The following is a 26,486-nucleotide window of genomic DNA, read 5'->3' as shown; positions in this document are numbered from 1 at the left end:
ATATTTACAGGACAAGCAGCTTTTTGCTGAGAGCCTGGGAACAAACAGAACTGGCTCCAGAGAGAGAAGAGGATGACATGGGTGGCAGACTCTGCCCAGCAGACCCTCCCCGGGGGGCGGGGGGGCAGTGCAGCTGGCCTGAGCTGGGAGCCTTGGGCAGACAGCTGAGTAAGCCTGGGAGGGGTCTGGCTGGTCCCCAGCGGCACCCAGCGCTGTGCCTGTGCTGGGCCTCCTCCCCTTTCTGCACCTGAACTAACCCTGTGTTCTGAGAGCAGCGCTTTCTGCAAACACCCTGAGCGAGGAGGCAGCCTGACGGGGCAGTTAGAGCCAGTGTGACAGGCAAGAAAGGGGGTGACCTAACCTGCTCCAGGAAGCAGCATGCTTCCCCAAGGGGCATCCACACCCCAGCGCCTGGATCCGTGAATAAGTTTCCTTCCACAGTGAAGGGAAACCAGTTTGCCAACCAGCTGACCTTAAAACAGGCTTGATCTTCAGTCCCTGGGTGAGCTCAATGTACTCACAGGGTCCTAAAGCGGGGAGAGGGGCAGGAGGGTCAGAATCAGGTTGATGGGGGGGGGGTGACACTTGCGTGGCCATCGCTGGCCTGGATGCTGGAGAGAGGAGAAGAGGGCCAAGAAGCTGGAAAAGAGGAGGAAGCGGGTTCTCCCTGAAGCCTCAGGAGGAGCCAGCCCCAAGGCCCCTGGTTTTAGCCCCGGGAGGCGGTGCTGGACCCCACCTTAGTGTAGCAAAGGTTTCAGCAGCCACAGGACTTGGAGGCCCCAAGGTCCCCAAACAGCCAGTTTGTTGCAGCCAGTGCCTCCAAGGGCAGTGTCTGGCTCCCTTCATGGCCAGAGCCAGACGTTCACGCATCTGACAGGCAGTGGGGCTTGTGCTGCAGACAACCTGCTTCCCTGAGACCCTCTCTTAATCCTCTTCCCCCTCTGACACCTCAGAGTCCTTACATCCAGGGACACAGGGCAACAGCCTCTGGGGATGGGCCCCAGAATACACGCCTGCACTGAAAAGCTGGGACAAAACGGACACTGAAGTGCCCAGAGAGTCGGGGGCAGGAGCCCCTCAGTGAAGGGGCAGGGTTCCTCCTGCCGCCTGTCCCATGTAACCTGGCTGCAACTTGGCATCCTGTGCACGGGGGCCCTGCCACGGGGGTGTGCTAGGTGGGGCGCAGGGTGCCCACACTTACCCTATCCCCCTCTGACCTGGATCCTGAGATGGGGCAAGAGCCTGCCTGTCCCTACCCGCCTTGGGTGGGTTCACGCCATGGGCTTCACTGTCTAGCCCTCCGATGGGCAAAGCTCCCTGACGGGCTTTCCCGTATGTCTGTGTGGTGGGTACAGAGGACTGAGACAGTGCCCACCCTCCAGGAGCACAGGACCTAGAGCTCCCCATCAGGTGTGCGAGGCTCCCTGAACTACGAGGCGGCTGGAGGTCAGCTGAGGCCCTACAGAGTGCCCAGCGAACACAGAAGGAGCTGGCTGTGACTGAGCAGGGAGAGCCAGCACAGTGGCCAGACTAAATGGTTGGTGGCAGCCTCCTGGGGCAAAGGAAATGCATGAACGGTAGGCGGTGGGAGAAAGAGCCAGCGGGAAGACTGGCCAGCCCCCTGCCCTGGGCCTGAGCCTCCCTATGCAGGGGCACCTCAGGGTTAGGGGAATCCACCCAGTGCCCCCACTCCATTACCTTCAGCATGTCCCTATAACACATAGTCAGAAAAGAGATTCTGAAGTTAGCAGGGGTCTATGACGAAAATGAGAGTTGGGACCATTCAGCCTTTACCCACAGCTGTTAAACCACAGAGGAAGTCCTTTGCTGCCCAGGGTTTCTGAGGAGTACCCGACAGCTCCCTCCCCCAGGGGCCCAGGCTGGGTGCACATGGACAAAGCTCTGAGCCATGAGGCTCCTCCCTCTGGGCAGGGTCACTGCCCAGCGCTCACCTCGGATGCTGTGCTGGGAGGGGCCTGGGAACCAGGGCAGCAGCAGCAGGAACAGCAGGTAGACCAGCGAGAGCGCGTTGGAGCGGAGCAGGCAGGCTGTAGGGGAAGATGATGGTGAGCATGCTGCTCGCAGGGACGGCCATCCCCACGCCCCACACTGACCCCTGGACAAAGTCCCTGAACCTCATCCCCCGAACACCACCCCCCGACATCACCCCATAACATCGCCCTCCTCCGTGCTGTGCTCGTCACCCCTGCGAGGCTGCTCACCTCCCTATATGGACAGGCTGCCCCGTTCAATGCATGGCACGTCGCCTGTCACTTGGTCCTTACATGCTGTCACACTGTGTCCAGACAATGTGCAACACACCACCTGTTACTCAGGGTATGTCCACGTCACACTGTGTCTGCAGACAATGGGTGACATGCCCTATCTCAGTGCACGCACTCTGTCACTTGGTCCTCCTCACAGTCTGCTCACCGTTACATGTTAGGGACTGTTCCCGACAGAAACACATGGCTCTTGTCATGTTGGCGTGTCTCAGGCATATGCCACAGAGCCTAGTCTGTCCTCCTGTGGGCAGACACAGAGGTGGCGACTGATATTCCTAACTGGCTTTTTCTCCTTTTGAAATTTTTGTATTTTTTTAGTTTTGTTTTTTTTTTTTTGTATTTCCAATGAGTTTTTAAAGTACTCTCACTTTACTATTCTTTTTTTTTGTTAAGATTTTATTTTTTTATCTTTAGAGGGGAAGGGAAGGAGAGAAGGAGACCATCAATGTATGGTTGCCTCTTGTGAGTCCCCTGCTGGGAACTGGCCTACAATCCAGGCATGTGCCCTGACTGGGAATCAAACTGCGATTGTGTGGTTTGCAGGCCCGTGCTCAATCCACTGAGCTACACCAGCCAGGGCGAAATTTTTGTATTTTTAATTAACATACAGCACAACTGAATGTTGGGGTCCGGCTCTCTGAGCCTTCACGTGTGTACAGCCATGAGGACCACCCCTCACCCTCCCCAGAGGCAGGGAGCCACCCCCGCAGTGGCCCTGCCCCTACAGCGTGACCAGTCTCGCCGGCTGTGCCTTCCACAGCACACCACTCGCCACATGAGCAAACTGCCCAGCACAGAGTGCCCGGCCGGCTCCGGCCTCTGCTTCTGTGCCATCGGCTTGTTCCCGCCTTTTCTCTTATTAATCTGACAACGTGTCTTTCCACGCCGTGGGCACCCTGCTGCCTCTCCCCCTGTCTGACACTATCCTGACCAAGTGCAGCAGGTGGCCAGGGGGACCTCCTCTGCCCCCCAGGAATCGAGTTACAGGAGATAAGCGGGAGATGCTGCATTCCTGCAGGTCTCATCGCAGGAATCGTGACCCACTCAGCCCTTCCCAGGGTGCCTGAGAGGCCTGCCCACTGCCCACGGGGACAGCAGACATGGGCACTACTGGTGAGGCCACCAGGGCTGCAGGCCCCTCGGCCCGCTCTGCTCTCCCACTGCCACGGGCCGTGAGCAGGCTCCACCCCCCAGACCAGGAGGACAGCACAGAACTTGGCAGGTGCCAGTACCCTCCACGAACGAATCTGTGTCCTCCTTGACAGCCCAGACGTCTGTGACTGAGCAGGGAAACCTGACCCCTCTCCTTCCCACCAGGGGAGGTGACAGGGCCAGGTGCAGTGTGCTAAAAATAAGCTGGGGCCAGGTCATCTCTCCCAAAGACCAAATGGACCAGAATAACTGTCCTCTAGGGAGAGGTATCTGCACCCCACCAACCTGTTCCAAGCACAGGGGGGCCCTCTGGGGGTGTGGCCCAGGCCCTGCCTGCCCCATGGCCTCCAGCTGCCCCACATGGCCCACAGTGACCTTCCTGGGGGCTTCCGGAGACAAGAGCATCCGAACCGCGCCGACGGTGCTGCTGCAGAGGTGGCACCACAAGCTGGCAACGAAGGCTTCCCCTCCTGCGCTAGAAAGCTTGGTTCTTGAGGCCCCTGCAGTTAGGCCAAGGCTGTAGCTGCCCCAGCCCAGAGGCGGGGACAAAAGAGGACCTCCTCGAAGGCCTCAGATGGCTGACATCCCAGCAGCGCGCCTGCCAACATGCAGGGGCCGAGGCCCCTGGCTGCTGGCAGCGCCACGCCTCCGCCTGCCCCCAGTCTTTGCCGGATTCGGGATCCCGGGACATCTTTCAGAGGGAGCACAGCCTGGCTCCCACCCCTCCCTCTCCGAGGGCCTCCTTCGCCAAAGCCCTCTGGACCGAGTCTCTTGCCCAAACTAGGAGCTCGGGCATCTCGCAGGAAGGGAGAGGAGATAGTGGCGAGCGGAGCCAGAACTCCCTCCACAGAGCTGCCGAGCTGGAGGCAGAGCTGCAGCCCACACAAGGAGGCCAGCCCTCGTCCCCAGCCTGGCTGCCCTGGGGTCGGCTCGCTCTTCAGGCCCGTGGCTGCCCCTGTGCAGTGGGGTGAAAACCCCCTGCCCAAAGGGTCATTGGGGGGTTCACCTGGACCACGCGTGTAAAGTGCCGACCCCTTGACTAAGCCCCTTCTATCACCCCAGAAACATGGGGACCCAGAAGAATCACGTGGTCAGCGCTGTGGTCCCCAGCCTCGGCGACCCGCCTTCCTTTCTGGACACTGCCGCATGCCCTGCTCCCTGGGGAGCTGTCCCTGAAGTTAAGATGCCGCCTCCTTCCATTACTCACACTAGCTATAGTGATCAGCCCATCTCTGAACGTAAAGTTTTTCAGTAATTATACATTTTCATTTAAAAAAATCAATCTGCTCTGGCCCCAGAGGCAGCCGGGAAATGCACTTACGGAAGAGGCTTCTAAAGCCCCTCTCTGTTCCCAGTGCTGCACTCTTTAGGCCTGGGGCCCTGCTGCCCCCACCGCAGTGCCAGCCCCAGGCCTGTCCCCAGGGGGGTCTGTGCCGGCCTGGGGAGAGCTTCTCCAGCCAGCAGGTATCCATCCAGCCACCCACCTATCCACACTCCCCCCCTCCAGCCATTCCCCCATCCATCTATCCCATCTTTCCTCCACCTACCCACCAGAGTAACTCTCCCCTGAGGACCTATTCTGCAGGTCCCTGCCCTACGGAACGCAGGTTCTGATTTGCCAGGGACACCAGATACCGAGCAAGTATACATGCACCAAGGATGGCAGTGACCTGGCACCCAGTGTGGAGTGGGCACCAGGGACGCTCCTGGAGGCAGAGGCACAGCTCCTGAGGAGGAGAGACAGCTCCTCGCCTCCAAAAGCCTCCTGCAGTCTCCCCGGCCCGGCTTCGTAAGAGACCCTGAGGCTGGGGCAGGGGGTTGGTGTGTAATGGATGCAGTTTCAGTTTAGGGTGATGGTGAAGTCCTGCGGGTGGATGTGCCGATGGTGGCGCAATGCTAAGAACATACCTAATGCCACCGAACCACACACTTAAAAATGGCTGAGATATGGGGGTGGGCTGGGATGGGAGTAAAAGACAGAAAACTGTACTTGAACAACAATTAAAATACATACATTGGAAAAAAAATTTTTTAATGGTTGGGATAATACATTACATTATGGGTGTCTCACCACAATTAAACGAATAGCCCCTGAAATCAGTGACGGATTTCAGAAGCCAGAGCCTGAGGGCAGGGCCTGGCCCAAGCCTGGTCTCTGCTGCCAGCGCAGCCTGGAGCAGGCCTCCCCTTCTCCCCACTCCCAGGCCGAGCAGGAGGTAAAAAATCTCCAAGAAGCAATGTCTGCCAAAAGCAGGAAATGGGAGACGAGGAGTCCCAGCGAGCAGGGTCAGAGGGGCGTGTGTGGAAAGCACTGTGGAGCAGACTGCGCGTGGGCCCGGCAGCCCCCGCAGGGTGCGTGGGCCTAGCATTGGGCCTGCCTTGGGGTGGGTAAAAATGCCCCCGCAGTCGTTCAGTCTTTCACGCATTCATTGGGGGGGGGAACCGCCCCCCAAAGTCACGGTTGGTCGAGGCTCTCAGGGCACACGGCCCGGTCAGACAAAGGCAGTGCTCTGAGAGGTAAGCGTCTCGGCCCACACAGATAAGGAACTGGGCTCCGGCCCTCCAAGGGCCCCCGGGATATCTTGGAGCGCAGCCCGCCCAAGCCCTGCTGCCTCACCAGAGCATGCCAGGTCGGCCCCAGATAGGCTGTGAGAGAGGCTGGTGGGCCTCCCTGACTCCATCTTCTGCCATCAGCCCTTCCAGGAAGCTAGCACTGGACAGGCAAGGGACTCCGGGGTCAGCCCCAGACACTGGTCTGTGGGATGTGAGCTGTGAAAGCTGGGCTGGGCCGCTGGCCCCCAGCCCCGCGGAGCAGGCAGGGGAGCGGGCAAAGAGAAGGCGCTAGCTCACATTCCCATCCTGTTGCCCTTCCCCCCACCATCAGGGCCTGGACACAGGGTGGGAGGTCAGCCAGCAGAGCAAGCCAGCAGAGCAAGAGTGACCTCGGGCCAGCACGGGAGCAGAGGCAAACTGGCCTCAACAGCAGAACCTTGGCCAACTCTCAAACTCCCCTATTGTTCAGATGAGGAAAGAGAGGCTCTCAGAGGGAGGGCCTCGGTGGCGGGTGGCGGGTGGCGTGGCCAGGCCTTACACACCGAGGGCTTTCACAACGCTCTGTGTCTGTCCATTGAGGTCACTGGTCTAAGGGTCATGAACCTGGCTTCAGTGTGGCTGTGCATGTCAAGGAGGCCTAGGACATCAGAGCAGGCTGCCCGGAGGAGGTGGCATTGCTTCCCACCTTGAAGTCAGGCTAAGACTCAAGGAAGACTGGAGGAGGATTCTGTCAGTCCCAGCCCCAGGCTCCAACAGAGAAAGAAGAACTCAGCTGGGGAGGGGGTGAGGACCAGAGACATCGGGGAAGTGGGGACAGGATCTGCCCTGTCCAGACAGCTCCCACCTCCCCTTCAGGAGCTGCCATTGGCCAGGATGGTGACCTCATGGGGGAAATATGCCTTTTCCTGAGCCAGAAACAATAGGATAGAGGCGGGAGGTGAGAGAAAGCCACCCTGGGCAGGAAAGGGCCCCTGTACCCCCACCAGCACAAGCTCAACCCCTCCCAGACCTTCGTCCAGCAGGCAAATACTTGTCCTGTAGATGAGAAAACTGAGGCCTGCAGAGGGGACAGATGGTCCCCCGGTCTCAGCTGGTGCCAGGTAGGGAGGGGAAAGGGGCAGGGCTAGGGAAAATCACCAATATCCAGAACAACTCAGCCAGGAAGGACATTCCATGCAGAGGGCTGGACAACAACAGCCATGGCCTGAAGGGAGAAAGGCGCCTCCCAGGGGGACATCGACATCCGAGACCTCCAGGCCACAAGCAGCTCCTGGGACAGTCCCCCAAAGTCTGGCCTATGCCCCAGGGGAAGAGACTGCCAGGCCCTGGAATCCACCTGAATCTCCCCCGCCCAGTCCTACCCAAGCTTGAGCTGGGGCTGCCTGCTCTGAACCTCGGTTTCCACATCTGTAAAGTGGAGGAGCCACACAGCATAGAGGGTTCTGGCAGAGGCAGGCAGGCAACTCACACAGGCCATTCGCAGGGTCTTCATGGCGATGCTCTGAGGGGGGTATTTTTAGTGCCATTTGCAGGGAGGCTCCAGGACGCAGACTCAGCAGCCTGAGCACGCCACCACACTGTCCTGCAGCCCACAGGGGGGACAGTGGCCCTGGAAGAGATGGCCAGAGCTGCCCATGTTTCAGGGGATGGCAGTGAAGCCTGCATGAGGGGCAGACACACATGCCATGGCCCTCACGGTCACTGTCCCCACACATCTGTGGGGAGCACTACTGTTACTTCTGGTTTGCAGGTGAGGAAACTGAGAGAGACCCAGGGACTGGGGCTGATGCTCCTCTGGAAATGGCGTGGGTCTAGGCGGCCCAAGTGCAGAAGGACTGGGACAAGGGTCATCCCCAGGCCAGGGTGCAGTGGCTGCCAAACTGGACCACAGACAGGTAAGGAGGTTGGTCCAGGACTAGCAGGGGGCAGCTGATGAGCAGGGCACCTGGTCAGCAGGCCCAACATAGGAAACCAGGACCAGGGTGCAGCTGCCCACCCTCCCACCTGGCTAGGGGATGACCAGGCCTTCCCAGAGGCCACAGGGCCACGACAGGGGGAAGAAACGAGTGGAGGGGGCAGAGGGAGGGGTCCAAGAGCTGCTGCCCATCACCCGGCCACTTCCTCCGCTTCCCACTGTGCTCCTGTGGGGGTGAGGCACCAAGGGCCTGGGCTGACCCTCTGGGTTAAGGAGAGAAGGACCGATGGCCAAGGGTTAGGTAGTCGGGAGGAGGGTCTATAAGGACGGGGCTTAGTGGCACATAGCCCATGCCAGGGACCAGAGCACATCACAGCCTTCCTCTGGGCCATGGTTTCCTCATCTGCGAAACAGGACTGGAGTCTGTGATCTGGTGGTTCTGCCCAGCTCTGCAGGAGGCGGGGCCTCTGTGCCTCAGTTCCTCCAGCTGTTCAGTGGGAGGGATCACAGCCTTCACCTCTCAGGGGCTGCAGCTAAGAGTGCTGGCACGCAGTGGGGAGAACCATCGCAGGCCTGTTGCTGAGACCCTGCCAGATGCCGAGAGCCACAGACACTCATCTGTGCAATTCTCCCCGTGTAAGACTGAAACGGAAACACACACAGTACCAGTACATGTGGACCAGAGAAGGCCCAGAGCTCTGGCTGGTGGCTCCGCTGGTTGGAGCATCATCCCATACTCCGAAAGGTTGCAGGTGCCATCTTGGTCAGGGCACTTTTGAGAGGCAATCAAACAATGTGTCTCTCCCTCTCTCCCTTTATCTCCCCGTCACTCCCTTCCTCTCTCTAAAAATCAATAAACATATCCTTGTGTGAGGATTAAAAATAAAAAGGCCCAGAAAGATCTGCTGATCTTTCTGAGCACCAAGCTGATGTCAGTGTTCACCTGTGCAGCAGGGTCCTTGGCCCTACATGTGAGGTTTCCGTTTTTACAAGGAAAACATTCTCGCCCTGGCTGGTGTAGCTCAGTGGATTGAGCACGGGCCTGTGAAGCAAAGGGTTGTTGGTTCGATTCCCAGGCAGGGCACATGCCTGGGTTGCGGGCCAGGTCCCCAGTGGGGGACCCATGAGAGGCAACCACACATTGATGTTTCTTTCCCACTCTTCCCCCTTCCCTTCCCCTCTCCAAAAAATAAATAAGTAAAATATTTTTTAAAATTCTCATGCCTTACAGTAGTTATTACCAAGTGGACGGAGGGGGTAGGGGGCAGGAGAGGACTGGGGGAAATATACCACAAGAGGGGGTGGGGTCACACAGCCCAGGCTCTCCTTTCACAGAAGGGGCCAGAGGTTGGGAAGGACATGAGTCACCTACGGCTCCAGAGGGCTGTGGCGGCAGCAGGCCTGGACCCGGGGTCTCCTGACCAGGCAGGCACCTTGTAGGCCCACCTCCTGCCACTAACCAGGCAAGGCTCTTTGGAGGCCCAGCAGGGCCCAGAGATGGGAGACCTAGGGTGCCCAGGTGGCAGTGGTGAGGCCAGTGCAGCTGCGAGGGGGGGGGGGGGTCCTGGCCCCAGCCCCTCCCCCAGCCTGCTGCATCTCCTGAGTGCCCCTCTGCCTTATTTGGCTGGGAGGACAGACGCACAAGCACTTCCCAGCTAGCTTCTGCCAACAGGCAGGCTGGGCAAGGAAAAGAGGAAGAGGAAAGACAGATGTGGCAGAGAGGGCACTGGGCAGTGATTGGCTGTCCCCTGCCCTCCACGGGAGCTGCCCAGGCAGCTGGGCATTATACTCTCACAGTGGCCCTCACGACACCCAGGCAGTCACACTTGCCATGCCCCCGGCAGGGTACAAAAACTGGGCCCAGACCAAAAGGTGACCCAGGACGTAGGGCATCCCCACCTTTCTGGAAGAAGTGGGCGAGGTCAGCCTACAGCCCCGTGGGCGATCAGGCATCCCTCACCCCTCAGGACAAGGATGGTCAGGGTCAGCATGGGCAGGGGGCCTGGCACCTCAGAACTCTGGGCTTATAGGGGCTCTTCAAGAGCACACAGACTGTGGAGGGTGGGCAGGGGAGTCGAGGGGGCCTGGCCCGCCCAGGCTCCCCTGTCCACCCTCTGTGCCCACAGCCCAGCAAAGCTGGCCGATCTGCTGAGACACCTACCCCCTCAGTCATCGCCCTTCCAATCCTGCTCCTCACCCTCTGTGACCTGCTTTGCAGCACATGCCCGCCCAAGCCCACATTCATGAGCGTCCTTGCCCTCTCTGTCCCCATGGCAACTGCAGATGGGCCACACACTGGCGTTCTTGGGGGCTTAACTCCCACAGCAGGCTGGACAGTCACTGGGGTGGGACCCTGGGTGGCATTCTGACCTCCCCACCCACCCCAGCCCCACAGAACAAGGGGAGTCAGGAGAAACAAGGGCAGCGTTGAAGGCGCACCCCTCTTCAGAGCACGGTGCGGACATGGGTGTGAAGAGGAGTATGTTTTCCACAGCGTTTCACAGTTTACAAAGCCCTAGAAACCCAAAGACCTTCCTGATGTGGCCTGTCTGCCTGGAGCCAACAGAGGATGAGGGGGAATGAGCCGCCAGGGCGGGGGGTGAAGCAGTCAGGGCAGAGGGAAGGGCCCTCAGCAGCCAAGGGACCATCTGTTATCTACTTGGAGCCGGGCCACAAAGCCTGGGCGCCGTGGTTCGGGTTTAATTAGCACCATGTCCAGGTTAATTTGTACGGTGTCTGGGGCACTTGGTTTTATGGCTCACCTGGCCCACACAGGACAAGTGGAGGATGGCTGCCCTCCACCCCAAGCCTGCTCTAGCTCTGTGAAGCCACGGTGAGTGCCCAGGGCCTAGGGGGCCACAGAGGAATGCACAAGAGGAACGAGGCATCCACAGTACCCGCCACAGACCACCTGGTAACATTTGCTGACAGGGGCTGCTCCTCGGGGGCATAGGCCTCCCAAGCTGGGTGTCCACATGTGGAGTCGCCTCCCTTCCCCCTCGGAAGGCAGGCAGGCAGGCAGGCACCCTTTGCACAGGGGAACAAGGAGGGGCCCTTTGTACCCATCAAGGCTACTTAGGCCCCCTCCACAGCACTGCCAGGAGCCCTTCTTCCCTGCCTGTAAAACATTCTCCTCACACCACACCCACCCTCCTCTCCTGGGACCCTCCCCACTGCCAGCATTCCTCCCCCCAAACAGGGATGACCATGGCCACAGCCTACTGGGTGAAGAGCAATATTTATTTATGTGCCCGGTTCCCCCGAAGGGTCAGCAACAGCTGCCCTGACGCAGCCGGATTCCACAGCAGGGGTGGGGCCCGAATTCCACAGGGAGGGACATCCCTGTAGAGATGACCCCCACCCCACCCCACCCCCCAAGCCTCTCAGGGCAGGACGGTGGGATGGGGAGGCAGGGGGGAGGAGTGGGGAATGGGAAGGCCCTTATCTGCCTGGACATCTCCGCAGCTGACTCAGGTAAACAGGCGGAGGCAGGGCGCCCAGGAAAGGGGTAGTTTATGGACAGGGAGGGGGATGGCCCTGATGTGTGGTGTCCCTGCCTCTGCGTGGGCTGTGGTTCTGAATGGGCCACACTGACGGTACGGCTCAGTCAGCCTACATAATGGGGTCCCAAGGCCAGCCACCAGCACAGGGAGCCCCCCTGCCACACGAGGCAGGTGGGAAGATGACGCTTCCACCTCTCCAAGCGGGCCAGCCCTGTTCGGGGCCTCAGCCTGATCCAGGGTCACTGACCAACCACAGCCCTGCCACTAAGAAATCTCCAGGGAGAGGCAGGATCCCCTCTAACCTCAAGAAAAGGGGCTCTCTTCTGAACTGGACCCCCAGACAATGAAGGACAGCCCATGTGCATGGTGAATCTCACTAGGTCACACAGGGTCCTCACTGCACCCCCGTGAGTGGCCTGGCTTGACCCTGGGCTCTGTGCCAGCAAGGGGCTCCTCTTGCGCCATTCACCAGAGCATCCACAGGTGGCCTTGTCACAAGGGTGCCCGTGTGGGAGGGGTGCAGCCAGAAACAGACTCAGTGACAGGACCGTTGGCGCTCTCTTCCAATGAACTTGCAGCACGGCATAGCCCCTGGGGGTAAGTGGGGCCTTGCTGGCAGTGGGGGTGGGGGCGGAGGTGTGCAAATGGTTCCTCCTTGCAAGGGGCCAAGGCTGGAAAAGGCCCAAGGCTGGCTGACAGCAGGGCTGGCCGTGAGCAAAGCTGGCCCCAGGCCCCAGGCGAGCACCTGCTTCTCCTCTGTGACCTTCCTTCTCTCACGAAGAAAGTGGAGACGGCAATTCTGGCCCTGCCCTCCCCAGGTGGCTGTGAAGACCCAATGAGATACGTAGACGTGTGCTCCTCAGGGGCCAGTAGGGGGCTCTCCGGAGAAAAGGGTGGATGTGGGGGGAGGGGGGAGCTGGCATCAGGAGTGCACTCACTGTAAAACCTGGATCCTGGAGTCTGCGGAGGAGGCGGTCTGAACAGTCCCCTCACACTATCTGTCTGACCCCATGGTGCAGAGGCCTCTGGGACCACGCTGATTAGCACAGAGAGGGATTGGCATTAGGCTCTAAGTAAACAAAGATGCTCCATGACCTGAAGCCACTCCCACGCCCATCCCTACCCCCGAATTCCAGGCTAAATAATATGACTAGGTTCCTACAGAGGTGGCCCCATTCCACAGCATGGGGATTTCTACAGATGTGGTGCCACCGGCAGCACCTGAAATAATGGGCATGATGAGGCCACGCTGTGCAGAGGACTCTCCTGGGAGAGGACACAGGCCTCTCACCCAGGCCACACCCCTCCTCCTCCAGGCCACAAGCCCGGGCTACTTGGATCCCCTCACACAGACAGAGCCCCTCAGCACTGGCCACCTTGCTCCTCCTCAAAGAGGACAGAGGATGAGAAAGCATGACACAGCTCCTACGAGAGCAGCCACAGCCACACAGTCCAGAAAGCTGGCTCCCACATGGGAGTGTGTAAGCTGTGAGTTTAGGGTGAGGGTCTGCATCTGCCTCAGGGCCCCAGATAACATGCATACATGACCAGCCATAAGTGTTAGGTGTGGTCAGAAACTCAGTAAAGCAAACAGATGAAGAACATCCAGTGCAAAGGCCCTGGGGTAGAAATGCCCTGGGAGCTGTCAGGGGACTCAGTGAGGGCAGGGAGCAAGCAGTGAAGCATGACAGACTGTGACACATGGCATAGGCCATATGTAGTATCTGGGTCTCCATCACAGGAAACTGGACCCTCCCACAGTCCCCTTCAGCCAGCAGGCCATGACTCTTTCCCAACAAGTTCTTCATTGTGACAAAATTTGGTGTGATCCACTTCACAGAGCTGTAGTCATCAAAGTGGGTTCCCAGGCCACACCACTGGTACACCCAGAGATTTGGTGGCAATGCAGACTCTCCAGCTCCCCAGACCTGTGGGGGTGGGCCCTGCGATCAGTGTTGTGACGCCCCAAGGAGGCATGGAGAACCCTACAGAGGGACGATGACCTCAGGAGCTGGAAGGACATGGGTGTATTATTTCTTCCAGCTCAGAAGGAACAAGCAACCAATTATTCATCACAATCTATTTGCTACAACCTGTCTTTTGATGGGTGGTGTCCGACCTGACAGTGTGACCTGGGCCTCCCCTGGAAGGACAAAAACCCTCCATCTGGTTATGTGATAGGGGCACCGGTCCTTCAGCTCTATGTCTGCTGCCTTCGCACCGGTCCCGCCTCTCCCCAGAGCAGAGACACGTCCTCCTTAAGGACAGCCCACAGCAGCCAGGCCCAGAAGCAGCGGGGGCTTCCACGGAGCTCCTGGGCTACTTACCCCTTCCAGCGGCCACCTGCCCAAATGGGGGTCCACCTTAGGCAGAGCCAGCCCCCAAGTCTCCTCCTCAGCTCAGGAAACAGGACAAAAGGTTGGGGTGCTGACTCAAGAGTCCCAACCTGTGACTCAGCAGGCCCCAGTACCCCAAGTTCCTTGGCCTGTCTGGTACGGCAGGCCCTGTTCCCTAGGGCCCTTAACAACACTTAGGGAGGAATGCCACCTGGCTGCTTCCTGCTGGCAGGTGGGGGCAGGGTCACTGGCTCCTGAGAGTAGCCTGGCCAGGTAGGAGAGGAGGGCCACAGGCTCCTTCTGAGCCCTGACCTGCTGGGGTGAAGAAGCTGGGTGGGGAAGGTATCTCTGTCTGGCTGCTAGGAAGGGGCTCCACCATCTATGCATATTTCAGCAGGAGACTGAGCCTGCCTGCCTTGTGCCATGGTTTCCCCTTTGGTCAAACAGGACACTTGCCCTTTGACCATTGTGCTCCCCAGCAGGTGCCCACCCCAGCACAGCACCAGTTCCCAGGAGGCACCCCGCAAATGTGTGATTGAGAGGGCACCTTGCAGAGGCAGGCGTGAGGCCTAGCTGACAGGTGACATCTGAGTGTTCTTGGAGAACCTGATATGCCATTTCCATTCTGGATGAGGGCATGGGGTCTGGGGACTTGCCTGAAAGCTTGGAGGTGTGGCCAGACATGTCCTGGGTAGATCAGCTCCCAGTCTGTGTTTTCTTAGAGTAGCAGCTTGGGTACCTTTGTGACCGGGTGGCTTGGGCGTGGCGGTTCATTGCACATGTCGACCCGGGCGCCGTGTTTAGTCAAACACTTCTGTGTTTGCTGTGAAGGCATGTTTTAGTCGGGATTAACATTTCGATCTGTCCACTCTGAGTAAAGCAGGTGACCCTGCACAAGGCAGGTTGGCCACAATCAGGATGAAAGCCTTAAAAACAAAGACTGAGTCCCTCTGGAGACAAAGGAAATCTCCAGGGGGCTGCCTTGCAGAATTTGGACCCTAGATGATCAATTCTTGCCTAGATTTCCAGCCTGTTGGGCTGCCCTACATGTTTCAGACTTGCCAGCCCTGCAACTGTGTGGATTGAGTGCCAGCCTGTGAACCAAAGGGTTGCTCGTTCGATTCCCAGTCAGGGCACATGCCTGTGTTTTGGGCCAGGTCCACAGTGGGGGGCCTGAGAGACAACCTCACACTGATGTTTCTCTCCCTCTCTTTAAACTAAAAATCAATCAATCAATCAATCTCTGTCTCATGCAGTTCTAGGTGTGTACACACATGTATACTTAAGATGTCATAGCTATCTGTACTCTATGGTTCCGTTTCTCTGGAAACCCCTGATTGATTCAGCTGATCTGAGGTTCTGCATTGTGAACACCAGCCTGGTCCACCTGTCTCTGAAATTCGGGTGGCTGATCTGCACAGCTGTGTAGCTTCAGGGCTGGGGTGGACGGGGTGCTGGGGGCCCCACATGTTCTCTGGAAATTCAACAAGCTCATGAAGTGACCAAGGGAAAAATCAACACAGTCTGCTCATAACAAGCCACCTGGCCCCACCCCCAGGAAACCAGCCCTTGGAACAGGGGCCCAGCCCTTGCTGCTCTGAACGTCCAAGGGCATGACCAGCACAGGCCTGGCAGGATGGAACTAGGCTCCGTCAGGCCAGAAGTGGACTCAGTTTCCCTTCTGCAAGAAAGGTCATGGACCAGCTATACAACATTCACTTTCCTTTTCTTCATTTTCAAAAATTTTTTAGATGCAGGGAACTACAGAAAGTAATAAGCACTGAGTCTCTCTCCTACTGGTACCATCTGTCTGTCTCGCAAGATTCTCCACCTGATGTACCTTTTACCAAATGAAATTTCACTGATTATGCTGGAGTTCCCTTTGCTCATCTCCCCACAGTTCCTCTCCCCTCCACTGGAAAAGAATACTCATGAATTTTGAGATGACCTTCCAGATCAGAGCCACTTCTGATCTCTGGAATTCCATCCGGGTTCATTTCTACGGGGCTTTCTGGCCTGCGTCTGTGGCCTCTCTGGGGCCTCAAAGTACGCTGGCCTTCCTGAGCCAGGCCCCATGCCACCAAAGAGGTGCCAATCTCATTGGGGTTCCTGCAGGCCCATCTTGGTTACTCCCAATTTTCGAGATACTAGAACACAGAGGCCTTAGCCAGCTGCCCGGTGAAGTCCTGCTGAGGCGGGCAGAGGCCTGGACAGCTTGGAATGAGTGGAAGCAGGGCAGGCCCTGTCCTTCTGCATAAGCAGGCCACAGGGCTTTCTCCCTTCTTTAATCAGCTTTGAAGCCCGGGCCTGCTGAGCAGTAGCTGGGGGGCAGCTGGCTCTGCTGGAAAATGCACCCCACTCACCCCATCTCCCTCACGCCCTTGAAAGTGCAGTGCCCTGGGCTCTCAGCCAGGCGAGACCCAGCACACTCGCTGGAGGGGCCTGGCTGGAGGGAAGCCCCACTGCTATCTGCTCATGAGGCGGCACTGTGCTTGGGGAAGGAAGGTCCCTACAAGTCACAAGCCAAAGCCACACAGCCAGTGAGTGACAGAGCCAGGCTGGACCAGATCGCTCTGAGCTGGGTCTTTAACTGCGGCGCACTCCCCCTCATAGTACACAGAGCAAAGAGGGAGGCCAGGGGACTCGACAGCGCCCACTGCTGGCAGGGCAAAACCTGCAGGCCCTGACTCAAACCCCACCCCCACCAGCCTTCCCAAACATACCAGTGTCTTCCCAGCAACTGGACTCTTTCCTAAAGTGGCCACACAGCTCCCACACGCAGGCTCCCTCCCCAAGTACACGGGCCAGGCATGCCCCTCACCCCGTCTAGCTCTCTACTACTCCTTAATTCAGTGGACCCTCCAGACTGAGACTTGCCAAGGGGACTCACGAACCCCTAAGTTCTGAGTTGTCTTGGGGGTGTCCTTCTGGGGGTAGGGACCAAGGTGCCTGCTAGCTCCCACAGGCCATCATCACCCAAGGACCAGTCCAACATTGCAGATGTCCGGACAGGGCCAGCATGGAGCCCCTTCCTCCGGCACAGCTGCTTTCAGAGCTGCCAGTGGGCCCTGCAGCCTCTCGGCCCACAGCCTTCTGGGCCCTCAGACAAAACCACCACGAGCTCGCTGGCTTCTGGGGTTGGAGTGAGCGCCTGAGATGAGAAGAGAAGCTGATTAAGCAGCCACTTAAGAGCAGAGAGCAGCATTCCCTGCCGCCTGAGGGAGGCGGCGGGTGGGGACAGGGCAGTCCTAGCTAAAGCTATACATTCAGTTCCTGGAAAAAGAGAAGAGAAAAGACCGACACAGCCCTCTCACCCACCACATCCTGTTTTTATGGAAAACTAATCTAATTCCTAACAGCAAAGCAAGCAGCAGACATCCTCAGGGGTCCCAAGAGGCCATGATGAACGGGACCCAAGAGGTGGGAGGGCTCCCATGGTCCAGTGGGGCAGAGCCAGCTGCCTGCTCCTGCCAGCCCCACCCAGCACTCAGAGCCCCCACCCCAGGGAGGCCAGCGATCGGTGGCCTCTTCCCAGCGGCAAGGATCGGGCCGGCTCTCCTCCAAACCCCAATCTCAGCTGCACCTGCTCCTGGAAGGCCCTGTCCCTTTGGGGCGTTGCCCACGATGGCAGGTCAGAAAGCACCAGAGAGACTACAAGTCTTGAGGACATGTTTCTGAGCTTGGTGGCCTAGTGGCTACAGGCCTTGGGCTTTGGAGTCAGAATAGCCTTGGCCGGAGGCCTGGCCCCACTTCTGTGGGACGTGTTACCCCTCTGAGCCTTGGTTTCCTCATCTGTAGTGTAGGAGTGCTAACCCTGTCCACCTCCAAGGCACAAGGGTGGTGCCGGGTAGAGAGCTGGGGGCACGTTGGTTGGTATCAGAGTTGATTCTTATTGCTACAGTATCCGTGTTGTTCTCTTTATTAACATGAAGAGCATTTTCTGTCCCCCACCTGGGGCTGAGCCTGTGCTCAATCCTGGAGGCTGAAGGCTGCACTCAGAAATGGTCACGACCCAAAGCCAAGGAGCCCTGGAACTGGAGTTGGGCCTCGCGCCCACCTTCCCATCACTGCCCCCTGACCGCAGACACCGTTCCAGACCCTTCCTCCTGTGGGGCAGGGATGAGCCTCTGGAAACTCTCAGGGTCCAGTCAGCACGAGGAGAGAGGCAGAGAAGGGCAGTGCCGGACCCCACCCCAGGCCCGCCTGCACTGGGTTCTCGGGAATGAGCGTGGCTCCTGTGCCCCTCCCCCAGCTGCTGCAGCCAATGGTGGGAAGCCTGTGACAGAGAACAGGAGGGCCCGGTGAGCCCGGGGGGGGGGGGGGGNGGGGGGGCCGGGGGGGGGGGGGGGGGCCAGGGAGGCCATCATTGCCTGCACTCATGCAGCGCCCAGCAGGCTGCAGACACCCACTCCTGACAGCTCCCTGGGTGTCCCTCTCACCTGGGGCGGTTTCAGACGCCAGGTACAGCCCCCACCTACATGTGGACACGCTCACTGGCACCAGCCCCACTGGCTGGGCTCCCTCCCCACCCACTCTGCCAGCCGAATGTGACAATTCCATCCTCACAGGCTTGACCTGAGCGAGTCCCATGGACCCTGAGTGGGCACAGACAGCCTGCAGGGCCAGCGTGACACCTATTCCCAGTGAGTAGTTCCCCAGTCCTCTGTGTCCCGATCCACCTGCACTGACACCCTCCTATGACCAGCCGCCTGGTCCCCAGAGCTGACTTCTGGCTCCTATCCTTTCTAGCTGTGAAACTTAGAACTTGCTTAACCTCTTCAAGATGTGACCTTCGTCCCTATAACACAGGTGACCCAGCGGCTTCCCCAAGAGGCCACAGGAAGACTCCATGGCTGACAAGATGAGAAGCTGAGAGGAGGGCTTGCCCTCAGGCACTCAGCCAGGGGCCCAAAGATGGCGGGGGGGCCTCTGGGGATTGTACAGGGTACCCCTACCCCATTCTTTCCATCCGCCAATGCCCAACCCTTTCCTGGGAGCAGGGAGCTGCCTTGTGATGCCTTGTTCTTTGCCCTGGGGCTTTCTGGCCAAAGCTGGTGACATGCCCTGGGGTGTGGAGCCCGTTGTCTTTCCTTGAGGAGGGCACGAGAATACACTCCCCCTGCTGCCGACCCTCTAGGGAGCCGGGAGAGGTGGCTGTCAGCACCGGGGCTCCAGGCTGGGATGAGCTTGCTTGAACCGTTCCCTTCCTGCCTGAACTGGGGAGGACGTCCTGCCAGCAGCCCACAGAGTCAGCCACTCAGTGTCCTCACTGCTGTCCTCTCAGAGCAGCCAGTCGCTGGTGACTCAGCAAGACCCAGCAGACTCCACTGTTCCTGCCGGAGCAGGCCTCAAGTTGGGTGGCGGCAGGGTGTCCCCAAGCTGCTGGACAACTCTGTGCCTCAGATTCTTCACTGGTGAGGCCACTGCGATGCGCAAGGGCTCCAATGAAGAGCTCCTCGGTCACAGTGCACGGTATGCAATTGCATCCTGGCTGGGCTCCGTGATGCCGTGGCAGGCAGCCCTGCTGGTCCCGAGAGGTGGGTGACTAAGAGGCTGGTCATCAGATTTTTCAGCACAGGCAGCGAAGGTGTGGGAGAGGCAGCACTAGCCCCGCCTCTCATGCAGGTGAGCTTCACAAGGTATTTCTTCTACTCACAGCACTTGGTGGGTTGTGCCCAGGGCCATGAGGCCAAGCAGAGCAGATACTAATCTTACAGCGGACATTAAAACAACCTGGACTCGGAGAGACCCCATGGACGGAAGGGTGGCTGCTGGCGCTAGGTGCCTGGCAGAGCAGGCTCTGGTCCAGAAGGCCTGCCTGCAGCACAGCGGGCAGCTGTGCCCACTTTCACAGGTGAACCCTTAAAGGCCCAGAGACACCCAGTGACTTGCCCCGGGGCACCCAGCACCAGAGAGAGAACTTGGAGCCTAGTCAGGCAGGAAGGGGAGAGACAAGAAGGTGGGCCTGGGAGCTTTCCATCCCACCGCCTCTACTCCACAGGCACCCGCGCCACCCAGCAGGCGGAAGACGGCTTGTGGCCTTTTCAGCCACTGGTTCTGAGACTCTCCCTGCCCGGTCACACCTGGGCGTTCAGACCGTACATACTCAGGCTTGAATCCCAGCATGGCCAAACCCTGGAGTGCCCCAGCGACCATCGTAGGGGTTTAGAATGAGTCACCCAAGATGCGGCTCTGTGGCGTGTGGATTTTGAGCTAAAGGCAAGTGAGACCCTGGAGGCACAACAGAAACGTCTATTCCCCTTGAACTGCTTAGAAGAATTTGAATTAGGGGCCTTGCCCATAACAGATTATCAGAGGTCATTTTCTTTTTATCAGTCAGCAGGGCAAACGTCCACAAACTGACCCTCTGCTCTTGCCACGCTGCAGTGACCTCCCTCCCCTCTGAAGCCCCAAGGTGCCTGACTTCATCCTTCTCTCAGAATGCCGTACGCACCTCATTTTCCCTCTGTCTCCGAACCTGTTATATATGTGTGGCTATTTTCTCTTGTGAACCTGTCTCATGTTGATTTAATCACTAGACCAGCTGGAAGAACCCAGGAGTGTAGAAAAGTTTCTTCCTCTCCCCGTCCAGGATGAGGCAGAAGTCTGGGTCACCTGAGGTCCCAAGGCCACCCCAGTGGGCCCCCCCCTCCACTGGTGCACAGAGCAGGCTGGGACAGAGCAAGGACCCACAGCATGACCAAACACCCAATGCCCTGGGGCAGTTCTGGCTGCAGACTAGACTCCCTGCCTGGCTTCCAGCATGGCCACCCCAGCACGGGTGAGACCCGAGTCTAGCACCCCTGTATCCACAGGCTGACACCTTCCATCTGTGGTGAGAGCTAGGTGACAGCAGCAGCAATCTGGGCCCTCAGCATGGCAGCAAGTGAGGAAGCAACTGATGTGCCCATTGCCAGGTGCCTAGGAGAGCCACGTGGGTTTCTATGGCCTGGGCACTGGCAGGAGCTGCCACTAAGAACACAGTGCAATGAAGAAACCAGCCTCAAGTCGCAGGTAACCAGCCTCTGAAGAGAGGCTAGGGCCTGAGTGCCCCGGAGGCTGGCTCACACCACCAGGCCCCGTGTTCCCAGGCAGGCCCCAGTCCAGGGGGAGGGGGAAGGAAAGAAGCACAGCTCCAGGCTTTCCCCATAAGATGGCTCCAGAGACCTATTACCTCCTCCACCTCTGAGGGCTGACCTTCAGCAGCTGCTGCGTATGTCCTTAAAGTCACCCCGTGCAAAGGCTGAGCTCTTGAGGCTTTCCTGTCTGAGAAGTGTCACAAGCAGCACTGTCCCCCACAGAGGCCACTTCACCTCAAAACCCTGCAGCCTTCCTGCATAGGCCCCGCCCCACAGGCACAGGCACAGGCACTGCCACACAAGTGCTGGCCCAGGCTCCTAGCCCCAGGGAAGCCTGGAGGTGTCTCTCAGGCTCTGGAATGTGATGCAGCCTGTCCAGCCCAGGAGACTCTCCAGCCTCCTGTGGAGGCAGCAATGAATCACTCCGCCGCCTCCTCCTCCACCCCTGAAGGGTCAGGGTCTCCTCCCCGTGGGTCTCCTCGATTCAGAGAGGGCATCCAAAGGAGCACAGCTCCCTTGGGTCCTTGCAAATAACTCTTGGCATCCAGCCTTCATCCCTTGCTCTCCAGGACAGGGACCTGCGGCAGAGGAGGGGGCAGAGGAGGGGACAAGAGTGGGACAGCACAGTGGTCCAACAGCAGAGAGCTAAGAGGGACACCTGAATGGGGAACCGTGGAAAGCAAAGTTTACCCTCCCAGTTTGGGGACTAGGGAGAAATAGGAAGAGGAGGGGCCTTGCTCTGGGAAAAGGGGTGAGTGGCTGGAAGTCAGGCGGGAGGCCAGACTCTGGTGAGTGGAGCAGATTCCCTCCCTGTGTGGTCTCCCAAAAGCCTTTTGTTTATTCAGTATAAGCAAGGCTTCGCTCTGGAAGGACTAAGACAGTGGCCCACTTCTCTTGACCCTGAACTGGAGTGTCTCTACCTTCAACACCCGGATGCAAAGCAACCAGGGCAAGAGTCTGTGGGTGGTAGGTGGGCACCGCCCCTGCGGGAGGGAAGGGAGTGGGTGTCCTATGGCTTCCTTAGGTGCAAGACACACGGACAGAGAGACCTCAAGCTCAGTCCCCACCCTCCAGGTCCAGGACCCATGCAGAGTGACCTCCAGGCCAGAAAACAGTCTATACTTTGCTTTTGTGCTAACCTCTTCCTCATGAGGTCACTTAGGTGTCCAAGTTCCAGGAGGAGAAACAGGCAGGAGAGGTTGTAGCCAAGGTCACAGAGCAAACACGCTCAGGCACCGGATCACACAGCCAGCCCCTGGAAAAAGGAGGCTGCAGCCCTGAAGGTTGCCTCAGCCTCCACCCCTGGCTCTACGGGGGACCTCAAGCCACAGTCCCTGGCTCACCCATAGCCCCTGCAAGTCCTCTACATACCTCCAGGGCTGACAAACACCCCCCCCCCGGCCCCCCCTCCTGATCTTTGGAGATTAGAGCTCGGCTGGGCCACCTTTCCCCAGCTGGGCAGATCTGCACTCACTGATAAGTCTGGGCTGCAGCTTCTGCAGCCAGATAGGAAGCGCCCCCAGGCAGGGCTTGGAGCTAGTGGGGCTGGTCTGAACAGCAGAAAGCACAGCCTCACGCAATGAGCCTATCACGGTCTCCACCTATGTCCCATTGCCACCCCCACTAGGCCTGACTAAGCCATAATAACATCAGCAATGACTTGAACATGGCCAAGGGGAGCCACTAAGACCCCACCCAGGCACTGGTCTCTCGGAAGCAGGTGGGTGCCTCTCCACACAGAGTGGAGGAGAAACAGGTATGTTTGCTGTGCCACTGGCTCCCAGTAGGACAGGAGGAAGCAGAAGCCACAGTGCTAGCCCCAGGGAGGTGTGGCCATCCTGGACAAGGACAGGCCCCAAGAACTTCCACATGGCAGCTCATCTCCTAGGGAGACCTTGGGCAGTGACAGGGCTGCACAGGGCTCCGTGGAGGATCAAATAAGACAGGACCCCCAGGACCAGGTGGAGGTGTGCTCACCGAGCACCAGAGTGCAGCATCTGCTTGGAAGTTTTTCCTGAGGGGAAACAGGGAGAAGGAAACATGTCAGCACCCACAGACGCCACTGCGCTCCTGGGAACCTCAGGAGACGGTGGGCCAGGAGCCCCAGATGTTATTTTAAAGAGACTGAAAGGAACCCACTTCATCCTACAGGTGGCCCAGCAGGGGCTGCGCTTACTATGACAGAGCAGGAGTCCCAGCCATGCCCACAACCCCCAGGACGAGGGCGAGTGAGTGGGGGGGTAGTCGCCACAGACAGCAGAACAAAGACTCTGGGAGGAGATCTGAGAGCTGAGGGTGAGGGATGGACACAGGGCACAGGTGAAGGCAAGAAGCAGGAAGCTCAGGAGGGGATGGGCCCGAAGTAGCAGCCAGCCTGGCTGTCAGGAAACGCTGGGAAAGGCCCCCCGGCCAAGCACCCAGCCACAGCCGCCCTCCCAGGGCTCTGGCACGGGGAGCTGGCCATCTTCACAAAGTGTGTGACAAGCTAACGGGACTTCCAGTTAGCACGCCTGCTTTGATAAAGACACAATTCAGAAAACGATCTGAATCAGTAAGCCACAGTGGGAGAAATACAGGATTGGCCAAAAGTAAGTTTACAGTTGTTCCTATGGAAAATAATACAATTACTAAATAATACAATAAACTGTGTTTTGTGTACTCACAACTGTCTGTAGACCTACTTTTGCATGTATTTGTAGCATATAGCTGATAAAGACCCCAAACCTAGAATCAATAAAGAACTCCCTTGAGTCAGATATAACAAGCAACAAATTTTTAAAAATGGGTGAAAGAAAGATTTTGAGACTCATCACGAAAGATACCAAAGGAGATTAACATCAGGGGGGTGGAGATTAAAAATACTACTTCACCCTACAAACCAGCTAAAATCAGAGGCCTCAGCAGCACAGTATGGGAGCGGAAACGGTGTAACCTGGAGAGCTCGGCAAGCCCACGCCCAGGAGTGTAGGAGTGAATGAAACGCAGCAGGCGTCCACAGAGAGACACGCGCACTGGCAGCACGGCCCACCATCGCCAACCCGGATCAGAGCACGGACGAACGTGGCAGGTATATCAGGACTGCTAATGAGCACTCAAGAGGAAGGTGCCACTGCCCACGCGGACCAACTGAGGCCACTCTGCACTGAACCAATGCACCAGACACAGAAGCACGTGGTGCTGATGGTCCCTGGAACGTGAGCCCCACGTTCAGGCAAAGCTGACGTAGGGCGACAAAAGGCAGAGAGTCGTGGGGGGGTGGCCAGAAGAGGGCACGGGGCAGCAGTGAGCCCTATCTCATTTGGGGATGTGGTTGTACGAATGTACTCAACGGTCAAAACTCACCAAGCGGGACACCGAGGGTCGGGGGCTTTGAAGTTTGTCTGTGATATCTTGGCTAAAGACCTGATGCACGGATTAAGCACTGTCCTCCACTGGGGACTACGTCAGGACCCCCAACGCCTAACTCAAGACCTGGCTTCAAGCAGTCCCCAAACACATTTGGCAAGGGAATAAAGGTGGCAGAAGGCAGCAGAGTGCCCCAGTGTCTGGAAAGTTGGAGGAGCCGCCACAGGAAGACGGTGGCAAAGGGAGCAGTCGGCAGGCCCCCAGGGCAAGAACAAGTTCAGGGTGTTGGGGGGCAAAGCAGAAGTTGGGTGTTTATAGGGGATGACGCACAGCTGGAGGGAGGCACTGGGGAGTCACCCAATACACAGGCAGGTTGAAGGCACAGGGGCCTGGGCTTCCTGAGAAGCAGGGGTGTCACGGCAGGAACCCTGGCTCTGGGGACAAGCAGGCCTGGTGCCAACCAGCATCTACCTCCAAGACATCACCCCCACGTTCTCATCCGTGAGATGTGGCCATACCTCCCACCTATCAGGAGAAGTGAGCACACTCCCTGACTGTAGAGTGCGGAAAGCAGCAGCAGGCAGGGAAGTTGGGGAGTCGCTCTGAGCAGAGACCAGAGGAGCGGGGCTTTCTCGTGGGCAGTGGGCAGCTCTCAGGACCTCATGTAGAGGGGCTGCTGCTCAGACATCTCGGAAAGGTCATTTGGGACAAATCTGGGTACAGAGCCAGCGCCTGGGGCGAGGAGGCTGCCACGTGTGTTCCAGCCTCAGGTGTGATGGCAGCAGACCTGAATGGAGGTTACAGAAGGGGGCAAGAGGCGTATGGCACTGAGTTAGAGAAACAATGCAGAGATTTGTGCCCGGGTGGCCAGCCAGCTGGAGGAGGCAGCAAGACAACTCCAGGGGCTGGGAGACAGAACGAGGTCAGGCGCGGGCTGCTCACAGCGCGGGTGGAGACCAAGGGCAGGGAGTTCAGGAGGGCTGGGGCGAAATGGCACCTAGCCCACCAGGTCCCAAGTGCACCTGCAGTCAAAGTTGCCAGGGCTCACTCACACACGAGGGCAGACCTCAGGCAGTTTGGGAGGGTCTGCTCCTTTGGGAAACAGCACAAGAGCACACTGTCCCAGCCCCTTCACCCAGACAGGAGGTAGACACGCACAGTACAAAGCCCAGGGCTCAGGAGCTCCTGACAGCTACTGGCTTGCAGTGGTCCTCACTATCCCTATAGCCCCTGGGAAAGGAAAAAGGAAAGATGAACCGCTTGTTTAAGAGCAGTGAATAGATGACTTTGTTTCCCTTTCAAAAACTCCTTTCAGGTTGTTATAATGACGTGCTGGTTGAGTGGTGTTTTACCCGTAAACAGAAATCACGTGAACGGGAGGAAGGGAGGGAAGTAGAGAGAGGCAGCAATGCCTGCACAGAGGTGGAACGGGGCTGCCCGGTGGACGGGCTGGGGTGTGGCGACAGGCCAACAGCCAACAGGCCACAGGTGCTGGGGGTTCCAAGAGGTAAGACTGAGACCAGGCCTGAGGCCAGTTGGTGGCACTCGTCCTCAGAGGGCGCCCTGCCTGGGGGACCTGCACCTGGTCCTCTCCTGCTCTGCCCTCCGCTCCCAGCCATAATCACAAGCCTTTGGTTGCTTCTGGAGGCCTGAGGAATCCACTTATGTGACAATTTTATTATTTTATTTCCCTCAGCTGATACACAGGAAGGCCTTTGAAGGGCAGGGGAGGCAAGGAGAGCTGGGGGAGGGACAGGCCTAGCTGGCACACCTGGGCGCTGCTGGGTCTGAGCTGAGCTGGGAGCAGCCTGGACAGGCCCCGAGGAAGCATGTCCTGCCCTAGCATCAGCTGCTGCTCCCTGAATGGGACAGCGGCTCCCCACCTGGTGGCTCACGGACCTGGGAGGGAGGCCTGGCACCCTGAGCCCCTTCCTGCTCTGCAGGGCCTGGCTGGTTCTTGGGCCCATCTCAGCTGCCCATTCACTGGCAAAGGAAACCACAGGAGTTGGCTGAGGCGGCCACAGTCCCTCTTTAGCCTGAACCCAAGGAAGAAGTGGCTTCAGCTATATATACTTACAGAGAAAACAGTGTGCAGATAGAAGCCTGGTAAACAGCTGGCCCGTTAGAGGGAACCTAAAAATACTCCCTATAATTATGTTATTAAAACACACCAGAAAAGTGGACCCACCCCACTGAGCAAAGGCCCCCAGACAACTACAGGGAAGCAGGAGGCCACGCGCGTCAGCCTGAGGGTGCCCTGGCGTCATCTGGGCGCTGGCCTGGGCCCGGACGCTGCCCCATTTGGCTCCCAGCTGCTC

The 26,486-nt window shown here is 58.4% G+C and overlaps 1 protein-coding gene across 2 annotated transcripts in view; it reads right to left on the bottom strand.

The window, feature by feature from the left end:
- PIEZO1 (piezo type mechanosensitive ion channel component 1 (Er blood group)) overlaps positions 1 to 26,486 on the bottom strand; it is a 62,924-nt gene that overhangs the window by 30,270 nt on the left and 6,168 nt on the right. For both annotated transcript variants that reach the window (XM_037040179.1, XM_037040180.1), the window contains exon 2: positions 1,953 to 2,048. In XM_037040179.1, coding sequence (XP_036896074.1) covers positions 1,953 to 2,048 — 96 coding nt within the window. The remainder of the gene's footprint in view (positions 1 to 1,952; positions 2,049 to 26,486) is intronic.

The sequence above is a fragment of the Sturnira hondurensis genome, unplaced genomic scaffold (genome assembly GCF_014824575.4).
Source record: "Sturnira hondurensis isolate 20B ecotype Veracruz unplaced genomic scaffold, ASM1482457v3 Scaffold0002597, whole genome shotgun sequence".
Lineage (NCBI taxonomy): Eukaryota > Metazoa > Chordata > Mammalia > Chiroptera > Phyllostomidae > Sturnira > Sturnira hondurensis.
Note: the sequence above shows the minus strand (reverse complement) of the source record. Positions and strands in the feature narration are given on the sequence as shown.